General features: G+C 41.5%; 1 protein-coding gene across 1 annotated transcript in view; it reads right to left on the reverse strand.

Moving 5' to 3' along the window:
- The window catches only part of LOC127618543 (zinc finger protein 271-like), a 123,334-nt gene that overhangs the window by 93,413 nt on the left and 10,785 nt on the right, over window positions 1-19,136 (reverse strand). The window contains exon 5 of the mRNA XM_052091045.1: window positions 17,743-17,751. Coding sequence (XP_051947005.1) covers window positions 17,743-17,751 — 9 coding nt within the window. The remainder of the gene's footprint in view (window positions 1-17,742; window positions 17,752-19,136) is intronic.

Here is a 19,136-nt window from a genome sequence, read left to right on the forward strand (position 1 = left end):
AGAGTGACAGATGTTGAGAAATGAATCGATTATCTGGAGGCATCAGAGAGGGAATTAACTGCTTATACTCCCATGATCAGAGTTGATTTGGGACATGTTCTTGAAAGATCTTGAGAATCGGAATTGCAGGAATAACGTCTGAATTGTTGGAATTCCTGAACATGAGGATGGCAGAGATATGGTGAAATTCCTAGATGAGCTTTTCCCGAGTCTGCTCGACATAACAGGCCACAAGTTAGAATTTGAGCGAGCTCAAAGATTTCCGGCTCAGAGATCTGCTGGGAGAGACAGGCCCCGATCAATCCTGGCCAAATTTTCTGAGATCATCCGATTAAGATCTCATGTTGCACCAGGTTAGGAGCAAAGGAAAGCTTTCTTCCACCTTGCGGCTCGAGTTTGTGGAATAACACTCCTTCGAGACAGTTGTTGATGAATATGTTTGTTCATCGTGCTTATGCCTTCTCCTGGCTGGAGTTTGTTTTGTGGAGTGTTTTTATGGAACATTGGAATGATTACGTATCTGCTGAACTAATAAACAGCCGGCTCACTAAACATTAATTTGTCTGTCTGAGGAAACTGAACAACTTTATATAAGCTTGGAAATTTGTGAAGCAAAATTGAGCAATCTGACAGCAAAGTTGTCGCTGGGGCTCTTGTAGGCGTACAGGGACCTTTAGAGTTTAGAGGGATTTATTTTTCTATTATATCAAAATGTGAAATGTTAATGTGATATATTATAAATATTATAATATATATAATATTTTTCTCCACATGGAATGGGTTGGGGCACCCCATAAAAAGGTTATTTATTTAATTTAAGAAATATGATACAGTGTTTCTTCAAGAAACACATCTTTCTCCACAGGAAGCTGAAAAATTTGTGGAGATATAGGGTGGACATGTCTTCTATAGTGTTGGCCCAAGTAAGAGCAGGGGGGTCATTATATTTATAATTTTATCACTAAAATTAAAATATCTCAAACAGATTAAAGATAAATTAGGGAGAGTAATTATTGTTTTAGCTGAAATTCAGGGGCAAAGGTTGATTTTGGCTAATATTTACGCACCTAATGCTGATGATCTTTTTATAGATCTTGAAGGGATGTTGCAATCCGCTGGCACCCCTCATGATATAATATTGGGAAGTGACTTTAATCTTTTGATGGACTCAGTCCTTGATCATAGTGAAGCAAATGTGTGTAAGCCCCTTAGAGCAACATTGACACTTCACAGGATGTGTCAAAAATCTTGGTCTTTCAGATATCTGGAGACTTTGAACCCATCTTGTAGGGACTATACCTGTTTTCAGCAGTCTAGAACAAGTGTGCCGCACAAGCCCTCAAAAGTGAAGCCAAAACGTCTCGATCGCTCCCCGGTGACTGGTCCTAGTATAGGTCATAAACCTCGCCTCCCCATATTATTCAATGGGACGTGAGACCAAATAAACAATTAAATTACACTTCACATATCTTTTTTCCAAAGATCGTTTCTGTCATTTACTGTAGTTTCTATCACGTTGATGTCATTTCAAGTGTTTGTTTTAAAAATAAATTTGTTTTTAGTTATTTGATGCTATAAAAACGGTGCAGTGACATGATGATTGACAGCTGTGATTGACAGGTTCTCTGAGCGAAGTAGTCACTGAAGCACCACCTGACTTTTTTTCGGGATCGTCGGAGGACTGAGGAAATTGGAGCTTTAAATTTAATATCTAAATTTCTATAATTAATTATTTCACACCTTCGTAATGGGTTGTTCTGCAGTAGAATGTGCAAACCGATCTGGCATGTCCGATCAATCTTTAATATACTCATATTTTACAATATAGAATATATTAATGTGTTACTTTTTAAATATGACTATGTGGTTAGTAGTTGTATTTACCTTATTTTAACGAGGTATTGCAATCAGCAGACATCAAAATCAGACAGGAACGGAGCAGACAGAGGACACTTAAGAAAAGTGCAGGGGAGTGTGCTTGCGATTGATTCAGCGAGAGTGAGGGCGGGGCCTTGATTTCGCGGCTTTACTTCCTGCTCACTACTCCGCAGGTCTGGTCCCGAAATCGCAACTGCGTAGACTCAAGTCCCAAGCTGTCAGCGCCATATCGGGACACTGGCGGCTTCAGTTCTCACCAATGGAAAAGAGCGAAGGGGCGTCGTCCATCTTTTTTTACAGTCTATGGTCTAGATCAGGGGTGCCCACACTTTTTTGTGTGATTATCTACTTTTAAATGATCAACTCAATAAGATCTACCACCTAAAAAAACACAGTTTCATTTAAAATAAGAAAATGCTTGTTGGGACTACTGCATGTATCCCTACATGGAATTCATCTTCTAATTAATAAACAAATATATAACAATGTTCAATGTTGATATCATTCAGTTTTAACACTAAACCCAAAACACCTACATCACAATAGATTACAATAGCCAGGGCATTTACCTTATTCTGATGACGAGTAAATATTGACCAGGGGAGGTTTTGTAAGTAAGTAAAATTTATTTATATAGCACTTTTCACAGATAATAATCACAAAGTGCTTCACAGTAAAATGTAATACAAGAACAATTTAAATACATTCCCCAAATTACAAACAACAAACACTACAAACAACCATAAAAGAAACCCCTCGACTAACCAAAACAAGAGGCAAAGCATTCCACAGCCTGGGAGCGACTGCCTGGAAAGACTGGTCCCCTCTAGTTTTAAAATGAGTACGGGGAACAACTAATAACATCTGATCTAAAGACCTGAGACTCCGGGTAGGAGTGTGCAGCTGTATCAGGTCAGTGATGTATGTAGGGACTTGGCCAGACAAGGCTCTAAAAGTAAGAACCAGAATTTTAAAATTAATTCTATACTGGACTGGTAACCAGTGAAGTGATGCTAAAACAGGTGTGATGTGTTCTCTTCTCTTAACGTAGGATAAAAGCCTTGCAGCAGAGTTCTGATCAACCTGGAGCTCCTTCTTACTCAAACACGTAAAAAGACTGTTACAATAGTCTAAACGGGAGGAGATGAACGCATGAATAATCATCTCTAACTCACCTTTAGTCACAGATGATCTTAATTTTGAAATGTTCCTCAATTGAAAGAAGCAGTTTCTAACTAATTGTTTCGAATGAAGCTCCAAGGACATAGCTGACTAAAAGACAACACCTAAGCTCCTGAGGCTCGGTTGGATAGACGGGCCTAAGTCGCCAATCTATTGTATTATCTTTGGGATTTTATTTTCAGGGGCAATGATTAGTGTTTCGGTTTTGTCAGAATTGAGAAGCAAAAAGTTCTCACATAACCACTTTTTAATACTAGACAGACAGTTAATTAAAGACGACAATTTAAACAACTCAAGTTTCCTTAAAGGAGCAATACAGTTGGATATCATCTGCATACAGGTGGTAAGATATGTCGCTAAACTGACTAATAACCTTACCGAGAGGAAATATATACAAGAGGAACAGAGTAGGACCCAAGACAGAACCCTGCGGTACCCAACATGACAACTCTGCAGTTTCAGCCATGATATGATTCATATTAACACTAAAGCTTCTACCTGACAGGTAGGATGAAAACCATTTTAAAACTGATTCCGACATGCCAACCAGATCACGAAGTCTATTTATCATAACATTATGATTAATTGTGTCAAAAGCTGCTGAGAGTTCCAATAAGACCAAGACTGTTTATTTTTTAGAGTCAGCTGACATCATAATATCACTTGAAACTTTGAGTAACGCCGTTTCTGTGGAATGTTTTTGGCGAAAACCAGACTGGAATTTGTCAAATAACTCATGATTCTCTAGGAAAAGGGTGAGTTTTTCAGCTACAACTTTTTCTAGAATTTTTGACATGAAAGGAAGCTTCGAAATTGGTCTATAGTTTTCCGGTTGTAGCGGATCCAGATTAGTTTTTTTAAGTACAGGCTTAACAACGGCATGTTTAAAAAAAGCAGGAACAACACCATTTAAGAGTGAGGAGTTAAGCATCTCAACAATACAGGGGCCAATGTAGTCAAAAACTTGTACAAATAGCACAGTAGGAACAACATCCATAGGACAAAATGATAGTTTCATAGAATGTAACAGCGAGGTAATGTCAAGTAACGTCACAGGTGTAAAAGTGGACCAACAATGCGGGGGGGACAAGTCACAGGCAAAGCTGTGAGCCAATGATGGTTCAATGATAGCCCTAACGTCTCTGATCTTATTAACAAAAAAGTTGAGGAATTCATTACAGTCAGATCTAGATAACGCAGTTGTTTGAGAGCTAGTTGGAGAAACTGTTGTATTAATGGTGTCGAATAAGATTTTAGGATTGTGCTTATTCGAGGAAATAAGTTGAGAAAAAAAGCACATTCTCGCCTTTTTCAACTGTCTGATTCCATTCAGTTTTGCCTAATCCGGCAGTCGCATCGCAATTTTGGCTCTGTTTTCGCACTCTGTTCTCAGAAGTCCTTGAAAGGCGCGTATGCCCAAACCTAGTTGTCATGGCAACTGAATAAACAAAACCTCGCCTGGTCAATATTTACTCGTCAAGTGCAAGTCAGACAGAAACTAAAAGAAGGAAAGACATATTTATTTTTATTAAAATTTTACGAAAGTACATTTAAATTTTGTGCGATCTACCAGCATTGCCTTTGCGATCGACTGGTAGATTGCGATCGACGTATTGGGCACCCCTGGTCTAGAATGAAAGATTTTAGAGAATAGATTTTTTTTATCTCCAAATCCCTCATTTCATTTGTTGTAGACTGCTCAATTGGAAACATTTTAGTTTCAGATCATGCCCTGGTGAGTTTGGAAGTGTTGCCTCATACGGAGAAATAGAAATCATACAGTTGGCGCTTTAATGTGTCCCTTTTGCGACCTTGGGATTTCCAACCTGATTGGATGGCCTGATTTCCAACAAATGTTGAAGACTGAAATCAATGTTTTTATGGAGACCAACTGTTCCTCAGTATGGTATGGCTTGGGAGGCACTTAAGGCAGTTCTTAGGGGCCGGCTCTTGCAGTATGCCTCATTCATCAAAAAATCCAAAGCACAAGAACTTGTGGAGTTGGAAGGAAATATTAAAAGTGATGAGGCAGAGCTTAAGCACCGGATGCATTCAGATGGCCTCAGAGAATTTACTCAATTGAAATATAGATATACTATTTTGTTTTGGTTTTTCAGGGCAAGTTGATGGACAAAGCAGGAAAATAGATATATAAAGCAGAGAGTCTCTTTCTACCATTCCTTCAGTGAAATCTGTTGGTGGTGAAATTTTTACCTCGGCCATTGATATTACTAATGCTTTTAAAGAATTCTACTTTGATCTCTATAATTCCACGTGTTCGTCTACTGATGAAGATGTTAGAAACTTTGTGGAACCAGTAGAACTCCCTAAACTGCTGACTGATTCTCTTGATAATGAGATAAGCTGGAGGAGCTTGATGAGGTAATTAAGACCTTACCTACAGGCAAGGCTCCAGGGCCTGAAGGCTTTGCCGCTGAGTTTTTCAAATCTTATGCTACAGAACTGGCTCCACTTTTGCATGAAGTTTATACTGAATCATTAAATGAAGCTTTACGCAGATTATGTTTTATTATTTGTCTCTGAACCTACCAGATCTATGCCTGGCTCTGGCAGCATACTGTCCAGTAACAGCCTTTCAGCCTGGCGCCTTGCAGTGGCCCAAACAGGGCATTAAGTATTTGGGTATTTTATTCCCAACAAATTTGTCTGATTTAGTTGGAATTCATTTTGACCCTTTAATAAAAAGGTTTTCGAGCGATGTAGTCAGGTGGGCTTCATTACATTTATTGATGATTGGGATTGATAACTCCCGGTAGTTGTCCCCCTATCTTATTTGAAGCAATTTGAGAGTATAGCGAAGTCTTTTATTTTGAGTGGTAAGCACTCCAGATTACATTTAAATAACCTGCATAGGCCGATTGATAGGGGTGTGCTAAGCCTACCCAAGATTCTGTTTTATTATTATGCGTTCGGTCTCAGATATTTGGTCATTGGTCGCTTCCACCTGAAAGAGCCCCTCCCTGGTTCTGCATTGAACAAGATGTTATTGCCCCCATTTTGCCATTGCAAAGCCTTTCCATTAATCTAACCAGAGAAGTTAAATCACACCCCGTTATTTCACATTTGTACTCTGTATGGTCAAAAGTGTCCAGAGTGTTTAATTCAGATATTTATCTAAATGTTGCCTCAAGCCTATGGATAAACCCCAAACTAAGCATTAATAAGTCCCCTTTTTGTTGGTTTGATTGGATCGCGAGGGGAATACTCTTGGTTATATTTATGAAAGTTGTGTGATAAATATACGCCACTTGTCCTGTACTATTTTTGTGAGTAGCATACACCCCCCTAAAGCAGCAGAAACTCTAGGAGAGGTGATTTCTGCTTTTGGAAAAGGCCATGAGGCATCAGTGAATTACTCCTTATTTATTCAAAGTCTGGGGGACGGAGTCTCGACCACTCTCAAGAGATTATGGGAGAAAGATTTAAACTTGGAATTGGAGGAGGGAGAATGGGCTAGTATTTAAAAATATATATATAAACGGCATCTAGAGACGCAAGGGTGTTCCTTATACAATTCAAGATTTTACTTTGGTTCTATTGGACCCCCTCTAAATTGGATAGGCTTGGTCTTAAAGACACACCCACCTGCTGCCGATGCCAATTAGAGGACGGAGATGTAGCCAATGTCTTTTGGGGGTGTGTTGAAATACAACAGTTTTGGTTAATGGTGCAGAGTTTAGTGTGTGATGTTTTACCAGGTACCATTTTGCCCCAGACTCTGTATCTTGGGTGGTGGGGTGGTCATTCACATTGAAAGTGGACACACAAATGCTTGGGTCTTAACCAGTGTTATGATGGCCAGGCTGATCTTTTTGATGGGCTGGAGTTTGGCTGGAGTGCCCTGTTTTCAGGAGTGGTGCTCGGAGATGGGAAGAGGGCAGCCTTTGAGGAAGGAGCATTTAGAAGAACAGGGAGGTATAAAGTGTTTGTGGAGAAATGGGGTGGGCATTTGACATTTGTAGATGTGTGATTTATTGTTGTTTTTATTTGTTGTTGTTTTTTTGCTTGTGTTTCTCTGTCATTTGGGACCACTGTTATGTTGTTGGGGTTAGGGTGGGACTGGGAGGGAGGGGTAATAGTTGGGGTTAAATTTTATTCTTTGTATATATGTTTTGTTTTATGAGGTTAATATAGGTGAATCAATAAAAATGGTTAATTACAAAAATAAATACAGTATATTTCATCCCCATAATTATTGAATCCTGACATTTTCAGTTTTACTGTGAGCAATGCGTAGATGTACTATTGTAGTATTACAGTTTACTTGCATTATCCTCCGAGGCTGTACAATAGTATATAAAAATAATAAACTTTTCAACTAGAGTTGATGTACAGATAATCTCAAATCATGAGATTCGTCCATGCAGGAAAACATGTAACAGATCCCAAAACACAACACTCGTAAAGTTTTAATCCGCAAGTTGCTTGCAGTTTTAGGTTTCAAGCACAGATGTCACTAGAGAGCACAAAGTTATGTAGTGCAGCTTTAAAAATGGCTATTCAAAATGTTTTGTATAGCATCTTTCACAACACACACCGTTTCAAAGCAGCTTTACAGCTTTAAAAATAGTCTATAATATTTTTTGAGTGTATATACACTCAAAGTGCACTGTACACCTACTTATTCATGTGATCATCTAATCAGCCTATCGTGTGGCAGCAGTCAAGTCAATTTTATTTCTATAGCGCCTTTAACAACACACATCGTTTCAAAGCAGCTTTACAGAAAATCAGGCATTAACAGAAGATAAAACTGTAATGTCTTTAATGTCAATGAGTCATCATTGTGTAATTAAAAAAAAACTATTTTGAATTGGGTTTAAAAATAAATAATTAAATAATAATTGTATTTATAACCCCAGTGAGCAAGCCGAAGGCAACTGTGGCAAGGAACACAAAACTCCATAAGACATTGCTTAATGGGAGAAAAATAACCTTGGGGGAAACCATAATCACTGTGGGGACCAGTTCCCCTCTGGCTAACATCATGAATGTAATGCCAATATTACTTATGTATAGTACAAGTCATGGTTTAAAATTATTAAACTAAGTAAGTGTTAAGGGACAGTGTTTAAACAGATTTTGTACGAACTGTAAGATTAATGACAAATGTCTTTGAAGTCCATCCTATATTAACTGCAGAAGTTCACATTGATGCAATTTTCCTTGTTAATTGACTGATGAAGGGTTTTATTGGCAATTGATAGTCTATGTATTCCATTTCAAGAGTGTAGTCCATCAATAGACTGAGGTGATGCAGGCAGAAATCAGTAAGTTGCATCGCAGTTCAACCTGGCCAGTAATTTTGGTGAGGTTCGGTGTGGTCCGTCCAAGGTTCAGACAATGGCATATGAAGTATCCCATGTCTTATGGTTGGAGTTGGCATCAGTTCATCCTCTGTAAGTCCAACATAATCGACTGAAGTGATGTATGGCTGGCACCGGCTGCATGTAGTCATCATCACTCAGAGACATGTAGCAGTGCAGTCCAATACAAAGCAGGAATGGAGCTGAATCTAGCTGGTTCTGGTGACCTCAGGATAGGAGTCCCGAGGTTGAGACAGGGAAACGAATAAAATAATATAAGCCTAGATGCCATTAAATTTATTGCAGAGATATAGATCATGATCAATGTTTCTGTTTTCTGGTTCCAGCAAACCAAACTAAAGCAGCCTAATTTTGTAAATTAGTGTGTCTGCATCTCGAACAATGTTAGGGAGACTATTCCATAGTTTAGGAGCCAAATTTGAAAAGGATCTACCTCCTTTTTGGATTTTGATATTCTAGGAACTATTAACAGGCCAGAAGTTTGCGATCGTAATAAATTTGATGGAATATAATGTGGGCATAGGTGTCATTTACGCTGGGGACATGTCCCCACCACTTTTTGAAATGGCTGATTTTGTCCCCACAACTTTTTTATAGCATTTGGGTAAAATGTTCTGAAAAACCAAGCGAACCAAGAAATGCTATAGGTGTATTTGCACAAAAGAAAACATGCAATGCAGCTTAGATACAGAAAGAAACAATGTGCATTGTCCAAAAAATTTAACTTAAACAAAAAAAAAAACTATTATTGATTCTAAAATGACCCGATCAGTAACTTGAACAAAGTCTTGACACAGTTTCTTCTTGTCCAAGTTATCCATTCTCTCTCTGTGAACATGACAAACAGCCACACTGTTGAGTCGGGTTTGTGACATTGAAGAGGGCAGCCAGGTCTTCGGGTGCCTCAAGGCACTGAAGCTTCAGCAGATGAGGCAGGAACAACGAGCAACAAACGCAGAAGTGCCTCAACTTGACTGAAGAGACCACGGACCTCGGAAACCATGTTCCTCATGATTTCTGACACTTCTGAGCAGGTTTTGTAGGTGTAATTGGCAGTGAACATGGCCAGCTGCACCTTTAGGGACTGGAATTGCAGCTCTGGATACAGGTCAACCACGTCATCAACTTGACCAGAGAGTAGGACTTTCTCCAGCTTGACCAGGTGCTGTAGCCCTTCCTGTTCAAACCGCTTTGTCAGCTGTGTTGTTACAATGTCAAGGACTTGGATGAACTGTACACGGTAGTACTCCTGAACTGTGGATGGAACGTAGGGCTCAGCTGGGCCAGCATAACTCCTCTGTGGTTTCCGAAAGTGTGGCATCTTTATTGGCTCGATGTCCAAAGACGTAACCAGATAATTTGCGCTGGTGTAGACTGTGATGAATGCTTCTTCTGTTCGTTGTCTCTGAAAGTGTTTTTTCACACAGTCAACTGCACTTAACATGCCTCCAACTGTTTTCCCTCTCCCCTGCAGTGAAGTGTTCAGGCCCTCTAACCCCATCGTCACCTCTTTTGCCAGAAACAGGCCAAGGACCGTGGTGCCTTTTTGGAATCGCTCATGAAGGCCATTAGCTCTAGAAGCTGTGTCGGCTGTGCTGGATGAAGCCATCTCTTCCAATGCAGCCAAGACTGCCTCATGTAGACCAAGGATGGCATCAATGGCTGGGGTGCGCACTGTCCATCATGTTGGGCACAAAGGTTTGAGTGTGATGTAGAAACCACTTGTGGATTTTGCAACAGACTTGAAAATGATCTTAAATTTGCCTGATTGACCAAACAAGCACCACATCTCATGGGTCCACTGCAATGCATCCCTCACAATCGGTGTGGTTTTTAGCTCATAAATGTGCGTAGTCACTGCAATGTTGTGTGTTTTGCTGCTTGTGTCGCTCAAAATCCTCCACAGCTTGATTCCAATTCCTAAAGCCTGTCAAAATAAATGTTGGCTCTGTATTTTTACTAGTGAAGATGTTTGCTTTGAAAAGGCCTTGGTGCAATAAAAGCACAAAACTCCTTTCAGTCTAGTAAAGTAGTGTAACCAAGGGAAATCCTTGAACCAGCTCTTCTGAAATCGAAGCGTCTTGTTGGCCAACTTCTGCACCTCAATGAACTTGGGATGAGGGTGATGTGGCTCAGTCAATGGGTAATTTTGCTCTGCCTCAGATTCTACTTGTTCCTCATCTACAGTGTCTTCATGCTCGGATTCCTCATCCTCACTGTTCGGATTTGGCCCTTTCTCCCTGACATCAGCCCTAGCACCAACCACTGCCTGCTGCAGATCATATTGAAATAAATGTAATTGTACAATAAATATGAATGTCTTGTACTTTTTATGTGTAAGATGCACTTTGTAAACATTTTATAACACAGTTGAAATAACTTTTTCTGAAGTAGCATATTTAAATCTCACCTCTAAACTCTCTGGCTTTTTCTCCTGCACTCCATCAGCTCCTGGAGTTGCAACTGGCTGCTGCTGATTCTAATGCAAAATTATGAAAATGTTTAAACCCGAGACCTAATCCTTATAGTAGGCTACACTATCAACTACGGCTAAGCAACAGTCTACAATATGTGCAGGAAAACTGTTATTGTTCATTAGATAATAGAGGTAATCAGCAGGCCTACTGTTAAATCATAATGTAACGTTGATTAGATTGACTGATTAACTAGTTAGCTTGCTAGCTAGAATAGCTAGTTTTGCAAACATATTAAGATAAGTGCCTCTTATTGCTGGATTTTACAGTAGGCCTCCATAATAAGATCATCACTTACAGTACAGTGCTGTTTGCTAAAGTAGTTTCTAATGCCATATTGGGCGGGTTTCCGTCCAATTGGGCTACTTTTTATTACATTGGGCTGGGACAAATACCCTTGGGCTGGTAGATACAATGTGGACTGCTTTTGTCAACTTTTGGCAGGTTTTGGATTGAAAATATTGTAAAACGATTTTTTTCAAACAAACTGTCATTTTATGATTAAAAACACAAATAATATTTTTTATAAACTCCACTGTATAATCATCGTAAGGAATGAGATGAAAGAGCAAGAATGAGCGAGAACCTACATACTTATGTGATTGGCTACTGACCAATGTCAGTCATTGAACTCTATGTTTAGCTAGCTACACAGAGGCTGTGTAGTCTGTAAACAACAGAAGCCGGTTCTCGGCCCTCAAGCTGGGAGTTAGCTAATGTTAGTTAGAAATTCCATGGGACTACCGCTCCTTTCCAGCTTCATGGATTTGCGCTCTGGCCTGAGCAGGAATGGATGGACATGCACTACGTCCAAACCTTGGAGTGTTGGGGAGAAGGTTTCATTCATCCATGTATTAGCCGGCTAACAGCGTTAGTTCTTCTTCAAGTTTAAAAAATTTTCAACTTTAAGAGAAGATTAATTTTTATATAGCATATTTGCACTGAGACTGATTTAGTTAATTGTAGCCAATTAAGTAATTTACAGATCAATAAATAAAATTGGCTTTGTGTGTGCGTGTTTGTGCGCGCACGCGTGTGCATGCGAGAGAGAGGGCCTGCATGCCATCTTATAGTTTTAAAATAGTTTGGATTTTGGTGTGGGTTTTTTTGTGGCATACATAATGACAGTATTTATTTCACGGCACTTTATAGTGGTTACGCTGCGATGGCAGAGGAGGATTTCACATTTTGTGGATTTGGTTGTCTGACTACACAGCATTCTCTGTGGGTTGCAAATCCCAAATTTTATCTGATGTTATTTGATGCAGATATGTTTGGTTGTATGCGTATGGTGTGTTTTCATTGTAATCATTGTCTTAACGCGCTGCTGTTTTCTACAGTATGCTGCTTTGGCACTGTTCCGTTGAGCTGGTGTTGCAGGGGTGGATGTGATGACTGTTACATGTGCAGTCAACATTGTTGAGCATTTTATGTGGAGTATTTTCATGTTGTTGACTGGCCTATGCTATGCCCCTTTTTGATGTGCCGTTATTCAATATTTTTCCCGTCCTCCCGTAATTTTTTATCAACTGATCTTTAGTCCCCAAAACTTTTCAACACAAACTGACGCCCTTGGATAAACAACATTTGATATGAAAACCCTCCGGCGAGGGAAAAGTTGATTGATGCATCTTTGCTGAAGGGGACAACGTGTGTAGAGTCATACGATAATGGCAACGTTGCGTGCAGTCTCTTTGTTGAAAGACATTTGATATGAAAAACCCTCCGGCGAGGGAAAAGTTGTTTGAGGCATCTTTGCTGAAGGGGACAACGTGTGTAGAGTCATACGATAATGGCAACGTTGCGTGCAGTCTCTTTGTTGAAAGACATTTGATATGAAAAACCCTCCGGCGAGGGAAAAGTTGTTTGCGCTATTCTTACGAACGGTGGGCTTGCTTGAATTGAATCATTGTGTAGGTAAGGATGAGCTGGGGAAGAGCCACCAACCACCACCTTATGGCTGATGGGGAGTTGAGCTTGTTTGATGATTTGGGTCAAGTTAACTATTTCAGGTATGATTGGGGAGAGCAGGGGCCGAGCATCTTCGTTGTAGATTCCGGTATACCTTGAAGGGTGCCCGTAGAAGCTGGTCTGTGGAACTCCTGCGAAGCAAGGGAGGGGGTCAGAGACTACGTTGAAAAACCCAGGAATGTGTCTGGCTGGGATGATGAAGTTACAGGAAATGCTCTGCCATGTCAGACGTCTCATAGGGGACATGATGGTTCGAGGAGGGCCAGACTTTATTGATTGTGGTAACGACTGTGGAATTGTCACATGACTACGATGCGTTTGCGTTTCTGGAGGGAACTCATATGATGCTGGCCGTGATGATGGGTGTGGAATAAGAAAGGCCTCTTTTAAACTTCTCTTGTAGATGTAGCTTGCTGTGTCATCGCGAAACGAGGCAGCAGTGGTTCTTGCAATGTATTTCCTATTTCTGAACTCAAACATATATTTGACCCCATATAGGGTAAAGAACCATTTCATTGGAGGGTAGAGGGGAAGGTTGTTTGCTGGACCATATGATGAATTGCTGTACGAATGGCGAGGAAGGATTTGAAGCTTGGGTCTCGGTGTCATTTCTTTCTTCCCTCAGCTGAGCCGCATCGAAATGGGGATTGTAGATCGAGAACATTTATTAAATACATAAAATTATGAAATATCTAACAATGGGATTACTTTCGAAGAGAGCGTCTGGAGCGTAGGAAACTATATTGAAGAACGTATAATTCTGGCCATTCCCCTGTGAACCATGGTCCTAAACGGCAACCCCTGAATCCTATGGAGGGAGCCATATCCGAGAATAGGGGCGTGTCGTCCGGAGATTCTCGGCAGCCATCGTCGATTGGTGGGTAGGAGAGGCTGTCTATGGAATGAGCTAGTGTGAGGAGGCAGAAAAACGAAGGAGTGGCCTTGAGGAATGATAGGCATGGCAAAATTGAGGTGGCCTGAAAGGGCTGGAGATTGCGTTAGGAGACCCAAACTGACCAGAGAACGACGTGCAAATAGACCTGATCCTGTCATGTTTCTTTAGGGGGGAAGCTTGCATGGTTAGAGAATAGTGTTTGATGTCTAGAAATTCTAGAGATGTGGCTCGTTGTGGGTTTTTTTTCTTCCTTTCTTCTCTCTTGCTCTCTCTCTCCTCCCTCTTATTCCTCACGCTGGAGCAAATACGGTGAGAAGAATAATGTCTCTGCTTCATGAGAGTTTTGTTGTTGGCTGTAAAAGGAATGTAAGTGTCTTAATGTACTCCCGGCATAGAGCCATGAAGATGCAGTGGACAGTTTAGTTTTTGAAGGAAGTGTGCCCCAAAACATACAAAAATGTGTGTATGTTTGTGCAAATCATTTGCACGAGACTGCTTTGTGAATATGTGTTGATATGAATCGGATCTTCAATAATTTGAATGTTGGTGTATAATAATGGATCAGTTCCAGCTGTTCATGTCCCACCTTTACAACCTGAAGATGCAGTATCGCACTTTATATTTTGTGAATATTTTCAAATCTCCTTCCGAATGTGCTTGATAGCTGATTCGACGGCTGATGTGCCAAGTTACCATTGTCTCTGACAGTATTCCGGAGACCAGATACACACACGCATGCCTATACGTGTATGGCTGAATTTCGGCATTACGCTGTCAATCATATTGGTTCTGATTAGTTGTTGCTGTAGTGGTCTGACCGCGATGAGTGAATGATTTGTGAAGACATGCCAACGAATTTCTGCTCTTTGATGATTCCTGAATGATAATAAAATGTAAGTATGCCATGAGATGGGAATTACTCGCTGTGTGACCTGATCATAGCGAAATGCCTTACGCTGGTTATAGATAATCTGATGAATAAGGGGAGCGGTGCGGAGCCTACCGCTAGGTGTCAGAGGCGTGCAGCAACAGTGGTGCTGCGATGAGAACATGGAATTACGTCTGGAGTAAGAAAATGCTGTGTTTTATGGATCGCATAAATGCGGCCTTGGAGGTACTCTGGGAACCTCATCGAAATGTTGTACCGAACGAAATAAATTATTTCACAACGCTTGGTGAAGGCTATATTAACCCGTTGATGAGTATTTGTTCGCACTCAGGAGTGACGTCACTCTGCTTACGTTTAATATGTTTGCATTTTGATATATACATGCATGGATATGCGATTAATGTTAACAGATTATACGTCTTTTCGAAGGTCTAAGTGTTCGACGTTGGTATCCGATGTCTGTTGCATGATAGCAATCCTCCAGAAACAGCAATTTGTTTATTTGTGCCAGAAGTGCGAATGGAAACATGCAATATCAAAACGGGACTTCATACCTTATTATGAAATCGCGATCGCCAGATGAATCCAGTTCAGCCTGCTTGGGTCAATTGTCCGTGACAGAGTTCATTCTATAACGTCCAGTAGCACTTTGTGCATAATTATAAATCTTGATATGTTTTCCATTGTTTACATGAGATCTCGCCTGGAAGAATTACACTTCATCATCATTCTTCGACGGACTATGCAATCTGAGCTGCATTTCTGTTGTAAAACTGTATTTTATCTTATATATTGAAGTCTTCTAAACTAGCATTGTAGTTGTAGTTTTCTAGCTTTAAAAATAATGACATATATTAATTCTGAAACATGTGAAATAAAGCCCAAAGTGTCATCTTTCAAAGATACTACAACTGTGTCCATACTCCAAGGGGGCCAGTGAATACAGCCATTTAAGTTGGGTATGTCATTTGCATGGTTTGTGCAAAAAAAAGGGGGGGGGGGGGGGTGCCCATCAACGGGTTAAACTGATGTCATGCTCCCTCGGAATGCTCACATCATGGACTCGGTCTTCCTGGTGAGTAGGGCATAGGGATGATGAATTGAAAAGCACCCATTACATGATTTGGGCGAAGGCGACCGGCAAAACGGGGGTATCTTGCTGAATGAAGTAATGAGAGCCCGTACAATAAACACTGACTATTGATGATGATATGCCTGAATAATTATCTTAATTCCCCGATGGGGAACGTTCGGGCATGCAGACGGTAAATGACAAGTGAATGAACCTTGACCGAGCTGCCCTCATGAGATTACGCGATTGCCTGCCGAGCTGCCCTCATGAGATTACGCGATTGCCAGTGCATTCACTCTTACAATGATAGTGAATGCACTGTTGATGTGAAATACTGGCTTTTGAGAAACTTGTGCATGCTTTCATCACTAGCAGGGTGGATTATTGTAATGGACTCCTCACTGGCCTTCCCAAAAAGACCATAAGACAGTTGCGGCTCATACAGAACGCTGCTGCCAGGATTCTGAGCATAACCAGAAAATATGAAAATATCACACCAGTCCTCAGGTCTTTACACTGGCTCCCAGTTACATTTAGGATTGATTTTAAAGTATTATTATTGGTATATAAATCACTCAGCTGGAACCAGCTTCCAGAAGAGATCAGATGTGCTCCTACAGTAGTCACATTCAAATCCAGACTCAAAACACATCTGTTTAGCTGTGCGTTTACTGAATGAGCACTGTGCCACTGTGTGTCCGACTGTTTGTACTGTATTTTATTTTATAACCTAAACTGTTTCAATTATTCTTATTTTTTTTATTCTTATTTTAATCTCTTCTATGTAAAGCACTTTGAATTAACATTGTGTATGAAATGTGCTATATAAATAAACTTGCCTTTTGATATTGATGCGGATGCGTTAAGATGAACAGGCAGTGTTGCAACTTTGTAATGAATAGGTAGCATGGCAACGGAAGGCCTAGACCCGTGACTAAATCTGAATGCATTTGATGGATATGAAAATTACTTATTTCTGATGGAAGCCGGCTGCTGCCGGAGCCGATGATTATGCCGAATTCGCGTGGAGCGAGCTCCTTCCGCGCCGGGTCGTGCAGTTCGATTGAGAGAGATCTCCTAAATGAATGAGATATGGGTGAAGATCTGGGTTTGCTGGTTGTTTACTCCCCATGGGTGTGTTGTTGGCAGAAAGTGAGATGAAGTGACGACGTCGTTGGAAAGGCAAGGCGGGCTTCCAGAGATGTTTTTTGCACTGTTTCTCCTGTGGCCTGGAGAGGTTTAAACGTGTCTATTTGCGGTGTTAGCACAACGAACCAGCAATGTGATAGATTGTGAGCAGACTTATAAAGCAATGGCTTACATGCGATTGGCTAGGAATTACCTGGCTAATTATGTGATTATGTACAGCTGCTAGTCTTCCTGCTAGAACTACGCTGCGCTTCCATGGCTGGTATTAATGGATCTCATTGCTGCCTTTGATATTATCAACCACAACACCTCCTAGACAGAACACAAAACTGGTTAGAGATCTCTAGGATAGTCATAAACTGGTTCAGGTCAAGTGAACATAAGCAACACCATGATGTACCATTAGGGCTGGGAGATAAAACAATAACGATATTTATTGAAAAATAATAATATTCAATATCAATGATAACATTTTAATAATTTTTTTAAATTTAGCCTATGTTCTACATCAAGACGATCGGATCAGGTATGTGTCGCTAAAAATAGCAAAGCAATACACACAAATATCTAACTGAACCACAGACATGAAATCAGCATTTTAGGAGTTATTAGCTGGCAGCCCTGCTGTCATGGGAAATAATCAGGCTCGGTAGTCGCCAGCTAGCAATCTAGTCAATTATTGTTGTGAATGAACAAGACAGCACTGACACAGCAATACAAGAGCTGTCGACTACACACAACAACAACTCAGACATCAACACTAATGCTGTTTATTTACAGTACATACTAATTAGTTAAATGTTTTTTCATGATCCATAGCATGGTCACAGGAAAGAAAGATCCACTTCCTTCACTCACTCGAGGTTGTGTTGATGTAGTGACACTAGGGGTTGCTCTTGAGAGCCACAAACACCTCCCATTCTTTGAGAAAAGGCCAATGAGAACTGACGAAGGCGTCCCCCTGCTGCGGCGAAAAATCAGCTGGCTCTGTCTCAACTCGAGCCCAGATCTTGGCCCCAGCATAGAGCCCCCCACAGGAAGCTGATGCCCCCCATCTCACAGGCCGGACAGACGACCTGGAAGGCTGGTTTCCAGACAACTCCGTCCCCCGCTAGAGGGCCAGGAAGTAAATCCATTGTTTCCTTTTCTTTTTTGTTCGCCGCATCCCGTACCCACATTGTCAAAGAGAGCGGTTTACTCGCTTCTTGGGTCACACAATTGGTATTCACGACTGCCGAGCAGACACAGAGCACTTGTATTCAGGACTCCGCGAAAGTGGCCCTCCCGCCTTCACATGCCCAACTGCCAATACCTAAGGCCAGCTGGTTGTAACGAGTCACGAGGCCAACTCAAGAGGTCATCCTCCTCAATCACTAATCCGCCCTATGCCGGGTAAGCAGAGCAAGGTGAGTGCTTTGAGGTTTCACTCAGTGCAGCCACCTCGGGATGAAGCAACACCCCCCGACATGGCATCACCTCACCCCGCTGCAAGGCCCCACCTCCAGGTACATCAGACACGATTGTCCCCTAAGTGCCCCTTGCCCGCTAACGCTTTCCAACGCGGTGACTGGTCAGGACCATCCGATTCGGCTACACGATTCAGTTCGCCAGGTGCCCGCCCCAGTTCAGCAGCATCCACTTCTCTTCGGTGCAAGGAGAGAATGCCACCACTCTGTGTTCGGAGATCACGACACTACTTCTCAAGAGTTGCTGTGCGTGCACAGGTATACCACAGCCGGAAGGGCTTCAGGTCAACTGGGAAAAGAGGCAGCTCTCCCCGGTTCAGATTATTTCTTTTCTCGGCATTCAGTTAGACTCAACGATAGCGCGCCTAACAAGAGAGCGCACATATGTTCGTGCTGAACTGCCTGAAGTCATTCAGGCGGAGGACAGCGGTTCCACTGAAACATTTTCAGAGGCCCCTGGGGCATATGGCTTCCTCAGCGGCAGTCACGCCACTCGGGTTGATGCATATGAGACCACAGTACTGGCTTCAGACTCGAGTCCTGAGATGGTCATGGTGCCCCGGCACACATCGCATAGCTATCATGCCACTCTGCCTCCACTTATTAAGCCCTTGGACAAACCTTGCATTTCTACGGGCAGGAGTTCCCCTACAGCAAGTGTCCAGATGTATCGTGGTTACCACAGATGCCTCAAACTGGACTGAGGCACTGTGTTCAATGGGCACGCAGCCGCCGATTCCTAGTCAGGACCGTGACTGGGTTGACAAATCAAATGTCTAAAGTTGCTGGCTGTACTACTCGCCCTGTGGAGG

This window comes from Xyrauchen texanus, chromosome 25 (genome assembly GCF_025860055.1).
Source record: "Xyrauchen texanus isolate HMW12.3.18 chromosome 25, RBS_HiC_50CHRs, whole genome shotgun sequence".
Lineage (NCBI taxonomy): Eukaryota > Metazoa > Chordata > Actinopteri > Cypriniformes > Catostomidae > Xyrauchen > Xyrauchen texanus.